The sequence below is a fragment of the Podarcis raffonei genome, chromosome 1 (assembly GCF_027172205.1).
Source record: "Podarcis raffonei isolate rPodRaf1 chromosome 1, rPodRaf1.pri, whole genome shotgun sequence".
Taxonomy (NCBI): domain Eukaryota; kingdom Metazoa; phylum Chordata; class Lepidosauria; order Squamata; family Lacertidae; genus Podarcis; species Podarcis raffonei.
This window is the reverse complement of record NC_070602.1, coordinates 76,969,101-76,985,651: the sequence shown is the minus strand read 5'-3', so window position 1 is coordinate 76,985,651 and position 16,551 is coordinate 76,969,101. Positions and strand designations below refer to the sequence as shown.

The 16,551-nt window shown below is 43.6% G+C and overlaps 1 protein-coding gene across 1 annotated transcript; it reads left to right on the top strand.

The window, feature by feature from the left end:
- The first annotated feature begins 4,980 nt into the window (after positions 1–4,980).
- Positions 4,981–16,352, top strand: TALDO1 (transaldolase 1). The gene is made up of 8 exons (XM_053394963.1): positions 4,981–5,314; positions 10,180–10,303; positions 10,612–10,719; positions 12,956–13,087; positions 14,079–14,254; positions 14,433–14,630; positions 15,477–15,622; positions 16,076–16,352. The coding sequence occupies exons 1-8, from the start codon at positions 5,218–5,220 to the stop codon at positions 16,106–16,108; spliced, it is 1,014 nt and encodes a 337-aa protein (XP_053250938.1). The 5' UTR covers positions 4,981–5,217; the 3' UTR covers positions 16,109–16,352.
- The last annotated feature ends 199 nt before the right edge of the window (positions 16,353–16,551 follow it).

Here is a 16,551-nt window from a genome sequence, read left to right as displayed (position 1 = left end):
ACTTCTATTAAATAAAAAGTTTTCAGTCCATATGATGAAGAAGACAAAGGTGAGAAAGTTCATGAAGTACATGCTGTACCTGCCGGGACCCCTAAGACAATATAAAGGCACCCCAAATTATATTTTTATAATTCTTAGTCAGTTTCATGCTGCAGTTTGATAGTAATAGAGTTTGCAGTCAGTTCATCATGCTAAGATGCAGATGCCACACTGCTCCACTTTATAGCCAATTATCACCTTTGGACAATTAGATATAAGCCAAACCCCACAACAGCAGTGGCTCTCAGATGCTTTGTCCTTGTTCTGTACATATTATAGGGGATGATCGACTATACCTTTCTCCCACACTTGCTGGGAAACTACTTACTCCAGCATTGTAAAGCGTGCAGTTGACATGCGGCCACAATCTGTAACAATAGCTGGTGATGGTGGTGGTCAATAAAACTTTATTTAAGCTTTAACGTCTAGTAGTACATCTGGAAATCGAAACCTGACAAACTTGTATGAACAAAAGTGACTGCTACATACTCTTTTAATTAGACTTTTGAAGTCTGAAAATGCAAATGTATTTAACCTATAGCTGATTCCTACAAAGACTTGCAACATGTAGCCTGTACATGGTATGAACAGCCCCATTATACCGTCATTAAAGAAGCTCGATTCCCTTGCATGCCTGGAGAATTTTGCAGGACCAAGCCTTTAGGAAATACACACATAACTGCTTTATGTTCCTTCATCTATTACTATTATTTGTACATTAGCCACAGTGGATTTAGATTATCTGTACATAAAATGTAGTCAAGGTTCTTAAGAACAAAAACTCATGAAGGTATAACTAGATGAAAATTATGTTCACATTATATATTTTAACGGTAGCTGCGCATAGATAATTTAACATGTTAAAAATCAAAGCTAGTATAAAGTTTATATTATGTATGGAAGCTGGCAAGTATATCCTTAGCAGAATATGCACTTGTTTTTGTTTAACAGACTTACAGAGATGATCAAGCAAGCAAACTGCTTGTTATAGAGAGTGGCAGTAATGAAAGTCTAGCAAAGTAAAACAAAAGCACGTCTGAGCTCCCTGAAGGGTGAGATACAAATATAAGAAATTAATAAATTGCTCTGCTCTAATATTTTAACGTGTGTTAACAATGGCTAACATTAATAGAAGTGGACATTCTAATTCTGTTAAATCTGTGGTGAACATATTGGGTATACTGCTGGTAGATCCATTTGGTAACACTACTGTGGCCACAGATACAGCCATAGAATAGTCCTATCTCAGACAAGTCAGTGGACCAACCATTGACTTGGTGACTGCATTTGATAAACCATGTTGACTTAACTGGGAGTATTTGCTGCATATCTAATGGAAAATACCTTTATCTTTGCGGGATTAGACGTATTTGTTCAACCAAACATGACTTGATTAATGATGCTGAACTGTATGTATGTACTGTAAGCGGGGGTGGCAAGATGGCTGAAAAATTAAAAGACAATTTATCCATGGTTTGTGTTTATTTCTAAACATGTGTCAAATTTGTAGTTTAAAATGGCACCCTTTATTCCAGTTGCTAGATTAATGCTGCACAATATTTGAACCTACAAAAATGTTTAGTTGTACTTATAAACTAATCCATGTGCATGTTTCCCACTTGGATGGAATTAGTCATTAGTCTTAGTGTCTAATTGTCTTAGTTGTCTAGGAGGCATCTGCATTACTGAGAGTTTCTGAGAGTGCTGCTTATAAATGGGGGCAACAGCTTACTAAGAAGGTGCTTCTGGGCTGGGACTAAATACTGTAAACATGTCATTGAGATATTGCCAACGGGACATTGGCAATGGTTTTTGTATTTTTGTTTAACTTACTGGATTTTCCTGAAAGGGAAAATCTGACTAAATGGCCATTTGCTATTCATGTATTGCACAAACCAGAAGCACAAGATTGGGTAATCCAGAACACTGTACAAAATGCAGCTTTGAGCTTTCCCTGCACATTTGTGCCAGGTTAATGTAAACAAGAAAGTTGAAAGGGAATGTACACTGTAGCTGGTGTAGATTTTACACATGTAGTTACAGGACAGTTCAAGCAAGCTGATTTCTTATTCCATGGGCTCTTGTAAGCCACCACTTATTTCATCAGATCATCTGTACACAACAGCTGACTTTATCAGGTGATCATCTGGTGATGTACACTATTGCCTATAAGAACTTACTGCAGTTAACCAGTTTTAATGCTACTGTAGTTTGCTTGTGTTGTAAACAAAAATTGCCCTTTTCCCTTATGGGGTATCCAAGAGCCCATATAGAGTCCTTACATAGGTTCCCTATTGGTAGGAGAAAATAACAGAGGCCAACCAGAGAATATTGAGAAGCAAAGCAGCTAGTAAGCTTGATCTTTATTGATCTGTTGCAACAGGGTGCTCCCCTCACACGCAGGAAAGGAGGAGGACCCAGAAAAATGGTGTGCAAGGCCTTATAAAGACCTTTGAAATTGCCACCCTGTAGATCAAGACCACCCCCAGAAACATCATACATCACAGAAGGGGTGTAACCTAAGACCACCCCTCAGATACATCATACCTACATCACAGAAAAGACGGTCTAAACAGAAATTTAAATGTTGTTTATCTTTTGTCCTTGTTTATCTCCTGTCTGGCAGGTTACTTGATTGGATTGCCTGGGGAGCCTGGCCATTCTTTTGTAGCAATAAATACTTAGTTCCTGGGCCAGGTCACAGGCTCACACCCCATTCAAACACAGACATACCCTTAAGACAGGATTTGTGAAGGAAAAGACAATGGGAAGTCTTTTCCACTTTGACCATGCAGAGAAACATTTGCTCAGTTTAGGAATCAAAATGGCTTCAGGTCAGTCTTCCTGTGCTGATCTATGTACGTGCAGTTATGAACATTACCATATATTTAAGACCTCAAAATTTCTATCACACTTGCTTCTGATCTAGTGGCTTCTTGGGGGTAGAGAAGTTCTAATGCAAGCAGGCAAGACCTCAAGCAATATTATGTACAGTGAATTGCAGAAATGAAGGGGTTGGATGATTGTGCAGTAAAACTAAGACATGCAGTCTCACAGGTCAATGGTGTGTTCAGGTGAACACTCAAAAAGTGTAGATGGGTGGGGCGCACAAGCAAGCCCTATCTCCAGCATGCTCATTCTACCCCTTCTCAGTTCTCAGCCTTCAGCTTGTGTTGCACAAGGAAGTCTGCAGGGAAGTCGTAGATTGTGCAGAGAAGTCTATTTGCATTCAATGCAATTTGAGTAGACACTGTGTGTGTGTGTGTGTGTGTGTGTGTGTGTGGTGTACACAAGGATGTTAGTGGCAAAGCTTGCCACTTATTTTTCACTTTCAGTGCCTGCATGTTCAGGCAAATGCCAGAACGAGCCTACAGAGATTTGTAATTCTTTACACGACATGTCCTTTCAAGAACTACCAGTTCCTTGTACTTAGGCAGGAGGGGTGAAGTCAGTGGGAGGGAGAAGGCACCATAATAATCAGGGACATTGATTCCAGTGATGTAAGGCAGATCCAAGTCATTCATTTAAAGCACGTAACTGCTCCCTTGCAGGCCCTTGAGTACAGAGTAAACGTCTACGTTCATATGTGAGTTTAATGCCTAGTTCACACACGCACGCACAACTCAGACGCCTAGGTAGTTCGTCTACTGAGTGTGTTTTTGAAAGAGTGTAATAGGAATTTTGTGGTCTTGGATATATGGTGGTGTTCGTGGGTGTGCCAACCAAGCACATACATAGATCAGGACAGGAAGGCCAACCTGGAACCATTTTGCTTCCTAAACTGACCAAATCTTTTCTCCGCAAGGTCAAAATGGAAAAGCCTCCCCATTGTCTTTTCCTTCACAAATCCTGTGTTTGAATAGGGTGTGAGCCTGTGACCTGGCCCAGGAACTAAGTATTTATCATTACAAAAGACTGGCCAGGCTACCCAGGAAATCCAGTCAAGTAACCTGCCAGACAGGAGATAAACAAGGACAAGAGAAAAACAACATTTACATTTCTGTGATGTAGGTATGATATATCTGAGGGGTGGTCTTAGGTTACACCCCTTCTGTGATGTATGTATGATGTTTCTGGGGATGGTCTTGATCTACAGGGTGGCAATTTCATAAGTCTTTATAAGGCCTTGCACACCATTTTTCTGGGTCCTCCTCCTTTCCTGCGTGTGAGGGGAGCACCCTGTTGCAACAGATCAATAAAGATCAAGCTTACTAGCTGCTTTGCTCATCAATATTCTCTGGTTGGCCTCTGTTATTTTCTCCTACAATAGGGAACCTATGTAAGGACTCTGTATGGGCTCTTGGATACCCCATAAGGGAAAAGGGCAATTTTTGTTTACAACAAAAGAAATTGGCTTTAGAAGATAATTCATGATTTTGCAGTGAAAAGGGCTAGAAAATTAAGTTTTAATGTCCGGTATGTTTGTTTTAAAAAAATGCCTAGGACTATTAGCAAGCTTCATAAGACTCTCTCTCAGGCTTCGTATTATTTATTTTAATTCCGAAGTTACCCTAAATAATTCATGATATTCTAGGTGTGGGTGGGTGTGGCGCATGCTACAAGTGAGCCGCGATCAAGCTGTCGCAGGAGAAAAACAAGGCGAGCACTCCACGAGCTACGCTGACAGATCATCCACCTCCTTTAACTACTTTTGAACGCTATGAGCCTTCACGTGTCCCAGCCGAAACCACACACACAGAGAGAGCAGCTGCTTTTCCCATTCTCCGCCGCCGCCGCCTCCCCCTCCTGCGATTGGTTGCTTCCCTCTCCTCACGCGGCCTCCATTCGCTCGTCCTACGGTCAGCCGCTGCCCGCGATTGGCTGCAGACCTTGAAGCGATGCCGCTCGGCCTCTCGCTCTCCCGCCCGCGCTTTCCACTCGAGCCCTTTTGCGCAACCCCTTCTCGAGTTAGTTGGTTCTCTTCTCGAGGAGGCGGGCTGAAGAGAATGGGAGAAACCCGTTCGGCCGCGGCGCAGGCGCAGGCGCCTCTTCTTAACCCCGCCCCTGCCTGTTGCCCCTGCGCGCAGAAGCCGCCTCGGTCGCCGCCGGTCACGCGCAGCCCTTGAGTGCCGCGAGAGAGGAAGGGCGGGAGGGCGGAAGAAGGGCGCGCGCCCCTTGGCAACGCTTCCGTCGAAGGGCGCCCAATATATAAAGGGTCTCGCGAGGCGCAGGTGGACCATGTCGGTTTCCCCAGTGAAGAGGCAGAAGATGGAGTCGGCCTTGGAGCAGCTCAAGCAGCACACCATGGTGGTGGCCGACACAGGGGACTTCCACGGTGAGGGCGGCGAGAGGGAGGAGGAGGCGGCGACTGAGCCAGCGGCGTCTCTGAGGCTCCAAGCGCCGCGCTCCCGGCTGCTTCAGCAGCTTCCATGCCTCCGAGGAGCCGGGTGCGCGGCGATGGCCGTCGGTCCCGCGCAGACGCGCCGGGTCTCGCTCTGCTTCTTTGGCAACTGGGTGCAAGAGTTACCCCTCGGGTGCTGGGAAACCGGCTAATGGCGTCGGGCGGGAAGGGGAGACGCAGGTGAAGCAAATTGGATTAACAAGGCTTTCTTGGCCAAGCCGGCGGCGCTGCTTCCGTGGGGAGGAGGCAGCACCGCCGGGCCTCTCTCGCTGCTGCTGCTGCTCAAAGGGTCGTGGAAAGGGCATAGGTTCAGCTGCTGCATCTCTCTTGGGTTTGCGTCCCTGAGTGAAATCCGGCAAAGTGGCTCCCTCCCTCCCATAGTCTGCCGCGTGCCTTCGATCATTTGTTTAGGAGCATATTAGTTGTTCGGTGGTTGCTGCCATAGCTGCCTAACCCGAGACGGCAGAGTCAAAGTTAGTGGCGGGGTGGTGGTGCGCGTGCTTAGATTTATTTCGGTTCTTGCAAACTTCATGCACATCAGAAATGGACTCGCTCACGGAAGGCTTGCACTTGCGTTTAGTAGGTGCTGTTGCAGCTTTCAGATCGTTGGAAGCAGGCAATCCATAGACCCAGTTTAGCTCTTGAGCGTGGAGGAAGCAGTTGTTGAGCCAAGATCTTCATTTAATTTCTGCTAAACTGAATTATGTCGAAGAGCAATGCAGTATAAATAAAATATTTTTAAAAGTGGCCAAAGCTAGCAACATAGTAAAAGAGCCAATGATTTCAGTAGGACTACTGTTAAGAACGACTAATCCTTTCTCCTGTAGTGGCGACACGCTGGGCCACAGTTTAATAATTACCGGTACTTCCCTTTTTCGGGGAACACTCATAGCCAAGGTACACTGGGCACCAGCTCCAAGTCTAAAAGCTAAAGCCTGTTGCTTGAATTGAATCATGAAGTCAATGAATTGTAGGTAGTACTAGGATGCTGTGATGCAGGTTCTTGGCCCAGCACTCACTATGACCTTCTGCAAATCCCAACTCAGTTCTTGCCTGTTGTAATGAAGTATGCTGTTCATTAACAGAAAATATAGTTTCTGATAAAAATTGCTTCAGTAATAAGTTTTTTAATGAAGTTAATCTGAATGCATCCATGCATCCTGTAACTGAAGGCAGAGTTGTATGCATTCCACCACTTGGCTGTATAGAAATTAGAACTGTTTGCCAAATGCAACATTTCTTGATTCAAATTTAAATTGCTTAAATGCAGCCTTGCCTTTTTTATAGCAAGTACGGTAAGCACAGCCCAAAATAAAAGCTGTGCTAAACAGACAAGGTGTATTTTGTAAATAGTCTTATGAAAGACATTGAAATCTTCTGTTACTGAACAGGTTACTGCATCCTGCTAATGATTACTGAGTTGGCAAATGCAGAAGGGAGAAAATCCTGAAAATTATGAATAAGAAATTTTGGGACAGGAGATTCCCTGTGTTGTGTTGTTGTAATTTGTTAAAGTTTCATTATAACGAATAAGAAACGTTTCACAATGTATTTTCAAATTTGAAGCATTATGGAAAGGGAAGGAAGTGGCTTAAAGTGCAGAAACAAAACTAGACCTGCATTGCTACTGAATATGTATAGTGTCAGGGATATTGAAATTAGCCTTGTCAAATAACTCACTTCCAAAATGGGCAGAATTGTGTGTAGCCTCTTTCAGGTGAGGGTACCGTAACTTATTTGTCAATCACAGAAAACTAATTTTGTGCTTGAGGGCTGCTGTGTTCATCCAGTAAATGTTGCATAACATAGCTAAGAATGTCACAAAGGTTGATGGACATATTGCATTATTGTGATGCCTCTTGTGCAACTTTGGCAAGAAAACTGGCATGTCCTTAGGGTAATTTGGAGATGATTATCAGTACAAAGGCATTTCAGATTACAATGACTATCCTTCAGTTACACTCAGCTGTAGTTTCACATGTGAAACACATCCTTCTAGTAAGTGTGTTGTTGCCTTCAGATTTTCAAAATGGTTTCACCAGTTTAAGGAGCAGCTGCATACAGAGCATGTTACAGTTATCCATCCTTGAGCTTACCAGCATGTGGCTATAGCTGGTGCATCAGTCAAAAGTTGGTAAAAGGTTGCTGGCTTTGGGGGGCACTTGGGTCTCCATCAATGATGGTTCTACAAGCACCGCGAGACTATGCATCTACTTTTTTTAGGGGAGTGCAACCCCATCCAGTCTGCCTGTTTCCTGCACCTGGAAGCCACCCAGCCATGGAATCTTTGTCTTGTAAGGATTCAGCTTCTAGTTATTGGCCCCCATCTAGCCAGGTATCAGTTCAGAACTTGTACATTCTTACCCGACTTGGGAGGGGTAGGGGGTGTCTTCGAAGTTGTGCTTTACATACTCTAGGAGACCCATCAAACTTCACATAGTTCCCTACTTTATTCATTAAAAGTAAACACTTGAGCTAGTATTTAGGAAATCTATAGACCATTTTTCTGTATACCATTCCTTTGATATAGATGAACAACAATAAGAGGGTTGGGTAGAAGGTAAACTGTGATCCAGTAATGGACCAGTGGCAAAGCTTTAGCTGGGTTTCTTGTACAGTATAGGCCTTTCTTTTGTAAACAGATTGTAAGAATACACTCCTGCTTTATACATTCAAAATATTGTAGTAGACCACAGGGATTCAATTACTATGTAGTGGCTTCACTGGCTTGGTTTACATGTCATGCTGTGTCACATCATGGCTCAGGCCAAGTACATGAGTGTGTTGGATCCTGGAGAGGAACTTACAGCTACTTCACTCCTCTGGTCCTTTTTGCTGCTGGGTCAAGCTGTCCAAAGTTTGGCTTAGTGCAGTGGCTCATTTTGTGACTGGTGCTCCCAGCACATTCTCCAAATTCACAATGTGCCCACTAGTCCAAAAAATGTGGGTGACCTCTGACTTAGTGTGATGGAAATCAGATCATTAACTGCACAAGACTGAAGTTGTTCCATATCTAAACTATAAGACGCTTCTGCTTTAAAATGGATTAGCTCTTCAAAATCAAAGTTCAACTGCTTTGTTAATCTTGGGTGTTGTGCTGCATAACTATTGTCTGAAATAAAACTGAAATGCTACAAAGAGGTATGAATAGTGGGTGGAACATTGTTTACTTTAGCTTGCAATGAGTAAGCATTTTTGTTCCTTGATCTAAGGAGTTGGATCAAGCATTTAGATTCTACATTCACATGTCTGAGGGATTACACACTATAAAGTGCATACTAATATGCAGTTAAACCAGAATTCTGGATTTGTGAGTGATAAAATATTACAGAAAATGGGAAATGACATGCAGTATTAAGGTTGGGGAAGAGGAGATGAAGGAAGTAATACTTCCTCATTCTTCAAAAATAAGGAAGTTCATAAACTGAGTAGTTTGCATAACTTTGACTTCTTCATTGTTGGTCTTAATTTTGATTCTCAAGGTTGTTCATATGCAAATGCTTGAGAGAAAAATATCTAAGCACTAGCCCAACTGCTTTCTCTATGTTCTGAACAAATGGTGATTATTAACAAAATTGTGCTAAAACTAATAATTCCATAGATGCCAGTTGGGAAGAACAGACTTAACCAAGTACTCTAGGTAATGAATGACACACATCAGATATACTGGCTGTATCTCTTATGTAAGTTAACTGGTCCTTGCTAGGGGGAGACAAGATGGTAGGGAAACAGTATAAACCTTCATTTTCTGTCCTTACGTTGGTTCCTATGTGGCGAATATGAAGCTTGTTATACCTGTGTGTAAACTGCATGAGTTCTGTGGGCAGGTAAGGTAAAAAGGATGGTTAAGTCCAGTCAAAGGCAACTATGGGGTGCAGGGCTCATCTCGCTTTCAAGCCAAGAGAGCCGGCGTTTGTCCACAGACAGCTTTCCGGGTCATGTGGCCAGCATGACTAAACAGCTACTGGTGCACGGAGGACCGTGACAGAAGCCAGAGTGCACAGAAATGCCATTCACCTTCCCGTTACAGTGGTACCTATTCATCTCCTTGCACTGGTATGCTTTTGAACTGCTAGGCTGTCAGGAGCCGGGACAGAGCAACGGGAGCTCCCTGACACAGGTATTCGAACTGCCAACCTTCCAATCAGCAAGCCTGAGGGGCTCAGTGGTTTAGACCACAGCGCCACCTGCTCCCTGTGGGCAGGACCACTGAAGGGATGGAGCAACAGAACTTTGTTCATTCCTTTTCCCTCTTTGTCCATCCTGTGCCTTTGACACACACCTCACTATTGTCTTTGATATTTTCAAGACCTATGCTAGCAGGGCTTTCCCTCTGCCTGGTGCAAGTATCTACACCAAAGTGAATTATTTACACCAGCTCAGCTGGGGCATAGGGAGATACACCACATCCTAACTTATCCTAGCTGGTGTATTTGGGAGACAGGGTTGTGCCTTTAGACTGGTATACCAAACAGTCCTGAACAAGGCATAGAATTTGAAGTCATGCTATGTTTTTTGTATGGAGAAACATTCTGGCATATGATGAAGTGGTACAGCTCGTGTTTGCCATTTGAGAACTAGGCTTCCAATTCTTAGTCACTGTGGGGTTCAGTCACGCTTTGTACAGCAATCTGACTAATTGATTCCCAAACTTGGCACCTGCTTAATTGTTATTAACAAGATTATGCTTCTGGAATAGCAAATTAGCTAAGTTTACTCCACCCTCTCCCATCTTTCAAATACATTATTGTCATGCTAGCCAACCGGGGTTTTTTTCTGATTGCTTTTGTCTTCCATAGCTATTGAGGAGTACAAGCCTCTGGATGCCACCACCAACCCTTCTCTGATACTTGCTGCAGCCCAGATGCCATCCTACCAGCAACTGGTGGAAGATGCTATTGCATGTGGGAGGAAACTTGGTGGGTAAGTCCATTAGTATTCTGTCATAGGGAACATGGTGGGTGGTAAGTGTATTCATATTCAGACTTGGCAGCTCTGACCCCTCATGATGGTACCATTGTGTATTTTCTTCTGGCCCTCCTGTATTGTAATTTAACAGCATGTCATCTCCCTTCAAGAAAAGGTTATGGCTATCAGAAACCAAGACTAAACCATAGTGCAAACAATTAGCCATTCCCAATTGAACCGTGGCCAATTTTTTTGGGACATTATCATCACATAATCATTCTTTTTCCTGGATATTCATTATTCTCTCTTGTGATTATTTCCAGGTCAGAAGATGACCAAGTTAAAAATGCTTGTGACAAGCTTTTTATATTGTTTGGGGCAGAAATACTGAAGAGGATACCTGGCCGTGTGTCCACAGAAGTAGATGCAAGGTGTGTGTCTCCTGAATTGCCTTCTAGGTCTCTGCCTTAAAATAAAGGAACCTGGCTGCTCATCAGTTCTTCAGCTAAGGCCCTCTTGTGTAATCCATCTTGGCGTAATTCCTTGTTGGGACAAGTGGGAGGAGGGCATTCTTGGTAATCATGCCTAAGCTCTGGAGTTCTTGCTCATGCCTTCACCACCACTATGATCTTCTGCCGTGTGGTGAAGATCTTGGAGGTGTTTTTTAAAGAAAGGCCTTTGTGAATAAGATGCTTGCCAGCCCTGTCCTAAGCTGTTTGTTATTTATGTTGGTGGTGTTATTTACCGTATTTTTCGCTCTATTGGACACAACGGACCACAGGACGCACCTAGTTTTTAGAGGGGGAAATCAAGGAAAAAAATATCCCCCCCCCAGCTCCAAAGAGCAACGGACAGGCTGCACGCAGCCTGTCTGCTTCTCCCAGAGCTTCTCGGGGCTGCGGGGGAAGCCTGGGTTCCCCCCCCCCAGCCCCAAAGAGCAAAGAAGCCAAGACAGCGCGCGGGATCCATAGCCGCGCAACCTCTCCAGCCAGGAGCTGAAGACAAGGCAGTGAACGCGATCCATCCCACTCGCTGCCCTGGCTTCCTCTTTAGCCTTGTGCAGCATCTTTAGTCTTGCGCAACGGGATGGATTGTGCCCGCTGTCCACCGGGGCTGGACTAGATGACTCCTGGGGTTCCCTTCCAACCCCGCAATTCTATGACCTCGGAAGGTGTTTGGGGTCTCCACCACTGGAGGCTTTTAAGCAGCGGTTGGGGGACCATCTGCCTGGCATTCTTTAGCTGTGATTCCTACATTGTGAGGGGGCTGGGCTAGATGACCCTCGGGTGGCCCTCCCAACTCTATACAGTCCTACAGTTCTGCAGCAGGAGATCCACAGCCACTTCACACAATGCCCACTCCCAATTTTCATCTGAGAGACATGTGGCTTCAGTGTCTAGGTAGGTACCCCCCTACCTGCCACACTTCCCCCACCCCACTTAGGCTGAGGGAATTCCTGCCCAGAGAAGCTCCCAGGTGAGGCAAGGGTTAAGATCTACCTCTGGTGGATCGCGGAGAGGTGTGCAAGGCTAAAGAGGAAGCCAGGGCAGTGAACGGGATGGATCACACTCGCTGCCCTGGCTTCCTCTTTAGCCCTGCGAAGCCTCCCCCCCCCCCCCCCGCTGGAGAGACGCGCAAGTCTAAAGAGGAAGCCAGGGCAGCGAACGGGATGGATCGCGCTCGCTGCCCTGGCTTCCTCTTTAGCCTTGCGAAGCCTCCTCCCCCCCCCCCGCTGGAGAGACGCGCAAGTCTAAAGAGGACGCCAGGGCAGCGAACGGGATGGATTGCGCTCGCTGCCCTGGCTTCCTCTTTAGCCTTGCGAAGCCTCCCCCCGGCTGGAGAGGTTGTGCAAGGCTTTTCTAGAGGAGGAAGAAGGGACTGACTGGCGGTGTCAGTCCCTTCTCCCTCTTGGGGAAAAGCCCGCAAGAGCCGCACGAAGCTTGTGTGGGGCTCTTGGGGGCTTTTCCTGCCTGCCTCCCCCCTGCATTTGCTCCATAGGATGCACAGACTTTGCCCCTTAGTTTTTAAGACGGGAAAAGTGCGTCCTATGGTGCGAAAAGTACAGTATGCTATTGCTTTTATAGAATATGTGTTTAATTTTTTGTTTTGCTTTTATTATGCTGGCCACTTTATTTTTAGGAAATGGAGGGTGTAATTTAATACATACATACATACATACATACATACATACATACATACATACTAGAATTAGTAGAAAGGTGCCCGCACACCATATTGCCATGAGTACACACATTGGAAAGATGTGCTCCTAACCTGGGTATAAACAGAGAAATAGGCATTGCCACATAAGGGAAAGTGCTGACTTGACAAATTATTCTGCTCAATACTTTTGTGTTAAAAGTTCTGTTTAGCTGGACAGAGGAAATCCCAGAAAATTCAAAGAGGCACCATTTTTTTTGTTTTTCCAAAATAACAAAACTTTTAACAAGAACCCGGTCACAAGTCCAGTTATGTGCTAAGGTCTCCTCTCCACGTAAATACAAAGCAATAGATTTGTAACACTTCAAGCTTAAACACATTAATGCCAAATGATTTTCTACCTACTGAGCTACTACCCATGATTAATGGAGAAATACTATACAGTAAACTAAAAAAACAAACAAAAATGAATGCTTGCACATTTTAAAAAAAATTCTTTGGTTAAAGGTTGTCTTTTGACAAGGAAGGCATGGTGAAGAAGGCCAGGCACTTCATAGATCTTTATAAAGAAGCAGGAATTAGTAAAGATCGCATCCTCATCAAGCTGTCATCAACATGGGAGGGCATTCAGGCTGCCAAGTAAGTTTTTACGTTATGCGTTAATGTAGTATAGATGCAATATAATCTAATATTAAGCAGTCACCTCTTATTTTCAGGTGCCTGTTCCTATCCAGACTGAAACACCTGTAATTCAGTTTCTGATATGAAACTAGATTTTCAGAACTGGAGGTTGTTTCTTGTGGAGTAAATACTGACAAATCAAAAATTTCTAAAAGTAATTTGAAAATGTATACCGTATTTTTCGCCCTATAGGGCGCACCGGCCCATAGGGCGCACTTATTTTTTTGGGGGGGGGAATAAAGAAAAAAAATTATCCCCCCCCCCGAGCCCCAAAGAGCAAAGAAGCCATGACAGCGAGTGGGATAGATCCCGCTAGCTGTCTTGGCTTCGTTTTTAGCCTTGGGGCTGGGGGTCTGGGAGCGAAGGCGAGGTTGCGCTCGACCTCGCCATCACTCCCGGAGCTTGCCGGGCTGGGGGCGGGGGAAGCCCGAGCTTCCCCTGACCCCAGCCCCCAGAACGAGTCCGGGAGCGATGGCGAGGTTGCGCTCCAGCTCACCATCGCTCCCGGAGCTTGCTGCTATCCGAAGCCCGGGGAGCACGGCGCTGTAGCCCGCTGCAAACCCCGGGCTTAGGGCTGCAAGCACCTATCTGCAAGCCTGCAGAGCCCGGCAGGAACTCCTGCCGGGCACCACAGGCTTGCGGATAGTTGCCCTAAGCCCAGGGTGCACAGTGCCGGGCTTCGGGCTGCAGGCAGCTATCTGCAGGCTTGCAGATAGCTTCCTGAAGCCTGGAGAGTGAGAGGGGTCAGTGTGCACCGACCCCTCTCGCTCTGCAGGCTTCAGCGAAAGCCTGTGTTCGCCCCATAGGACGCACACACATTTCCCCTTTATTTTTGGAGGGGAAAAAGTGCGTCCTATAGGGCGAAAAATACGATATATGTAGTAAATTGTTTATTCCTTTATAGTTGGTGGGGGAAGCAATTCTGTTCTAAGGCTGTCTCTTTTAACAGGGTTCTTGAAGAGCAGCATGGGATCCACTGCAACTTGACCTTGCTGTTTTCCTTTGCTCAGGCTGTTGCCTGTGCAGAAGCAGGAGTCACCCTCATTTCTCCTTTTGTTGGGCGTATTCTGGATTGGCATGTAGCAAATACAGACAAGAAAACATACGAGCCATCAGAAGACCCAGGTAATTGATTGACTGTGACAAACATATTAAGATTTTAACACACTCAAGCCCAAATGCTTAGTTTTTTAAGAGGAAGTTGTTTTTTTTAAAGAGTTGAGGTCTGAGAGTTTCTTCAAGGCTAAGTAATTTTAATGAGTATTTTTTTTAAAAAAAAACCCTACTCCATATTCTTTTATAGGTGTGAAAAGTGTCACTAAAATCTACCATTACTACAAAAAGTTTGGCTATAAAACTATTGTGATGGGAGCTTCATTTCGAAACACTGGAGAAATCAAAGCACTGACTGGTTGTGACTTTCTCACCATTTCACCAAAGCTTCTGGGAGAGCTCAGTAAAGATAGCAGCAAGCTAACCCCGATGCTCAGTGTCAAAGATGGTAGGTTGTCTTCTTTTATATATTGTGTGTGATAGTCTTGCAAATTATTTTACTAAGGATGATTAACTAGGGTGACAATCCAACAGTTTTTCATTACAATGTCCTTCATGTGTTTAAGGGTTGACTTCTACCTAACAGGGTAAATCAATTAAGGTATTCCTTATCACCGTATATTTCTTTGAAGCATTTAAGGGGCTGTGGCTCCATGTAGACTCCGGCATCAGAGGGATTGTAATCTAATAGACCCCAGAGCTGACATGGAGAATGTGGGGTTTTTTGTAATCTTTTATTCTAAACTTTCTCCTGTTGAACAAGTGTATTCTCTGGATAAGAGCAGATGGGAGTTGGAGTAAATATATCTAAAGGCTCTGGCCTTGTGTGTAACTATTAGAGAAGCACTGTTGTCAACTCATCTTTTTGATAATCAAATATCCAAAATAGTTTTTAGATCAGCATGTTTGCTCTTGTACCTAGGTTGCTGAACCTACTGTGGAGCTTAAAGTACAACACTATTATTATTATTATTATTATTATTATTATTATTATTATTATTATTATTATTATTTTATTTATTTTCTATATTGTACTTCATCTGAGGATCACAGGGTAGTTTGCAAAATATAAACACAAAAATACATACCATGAACTCTGTGCAGCTGGTTGATTTCTGTAAGAGTTCAGAATAAACATTTGCTGTGGGTGCTGTGCAAAGTTGAGCAGCAGCAATTGCTGTCTTAGCATTTAGTGATTTTTGTGAAAAGGACTCTGCACCCATCAAGAGCTGTTCTATGCAAATAGCCTGCTAGATTTCTAAGATTCAGTAGCTTTGTGCATTCTTCATTTCAGCTCAAGCATCTGACCTGAAGAAGATCCATCTGGATGAGAAGACATTCCGTTGGCTCCATAATGAGGACCAAATGGCTGTGGAGAAGTTGTCTGATGGAATCAGAAAGTTTGCTGCTGATGCAGTTAAATTGGAACAGATGATAAAGGTAACATTATTTAAGAGGGTTTTATCTTCTTATAGTCTGCTATACATTGTCATATAAGGATGTGGCTTATTTGCAGCTTCTGTTTCAGTTTCATTTCTAACTGTTCACCAATGGAGAAGATTAAAACATGTTAATTCCATAAGACTAACTGGATATTAGAGATTAACATTATTGTTTAGAACTGTCAGTATCCATATAGAATACTGAATTTAAACAGTGCTTTGCTTTCTCTTGCCTTTAGGAAACTTTTAAGTAAGCAGATTAGGTTTTTATTATATAAAGCAGTGTAAAATGTTGATAAAATCAGTATTAAATTGACGAGATCTATTAAAGCCTAATCCATACTATTTTTCAATTATACAAGTTGAAAGCTGACACATGTGAAACTATTTTCTGGACGTTTCATATGATTTGCCTCCTGTTAAATGCTTGAATTTTTTCTTCTTCTCTTAGGAACGAATGTTCAATGCTGCAAATGGAAAGTAGGCATGCCAAACTTATTGGAAGCTGTATGGCTGTACAAGCTGCATATGAATGGATTTTCTGTATTCCAGGCTTTTATATGATTTTGCAAACTTAACATATTCTCAGTGTGTTTGGCACTTTTGTATATGAAAATTGATACTGCTGTGGGGGGAGTTGCAGATGACTAAAGGACCAATTGACTGGAAGGGTTTCCCTTCAAAATGATGGTGGTAGTGGTAATAATAAATATATTGTGGTACAACAATGCTTTCACTTATTTGTACTAAGTAATAGGTATGATGTTTCATTCCTACTTTGCAGAAAGGATAAGTTGATAAGTTGATATTGTCTACACTTACCGTAATGCAGGAAGTGTGTTGAAGAATTCTCATCAAAATAGCTGAAGACTTTATGGATGGGGTGCATAGCACTAAGCAAGAGGTTTGTTTACTAACCTAGCTATA

Excerpts from the sequence above, each read along its gene's own strand:
- TALDO1 (XM_053394963.1), top strand. The coding sequence starts at position 5,218 with ATGTCGGTTTCCCCAGTGAAGAGGCAGAAGATGGAGTCGGCCTTGGAG. Across the intron at positions 5,315-10,179 it reads CGACACAGGGGACTTCCACG|CTATTGAGGAGTACAAGCCT; the intron begins GTGAGGGCGGCG and ends TGTCTTCCATAG. Across the intron at positions 14,255-14,432 it reads CGAGCCATCAGAAGACCCAG|GTGTGAAAAGTGTCACTAAA; the intron begins GTAATTGATTGA and ends ATTCTTTTATAG.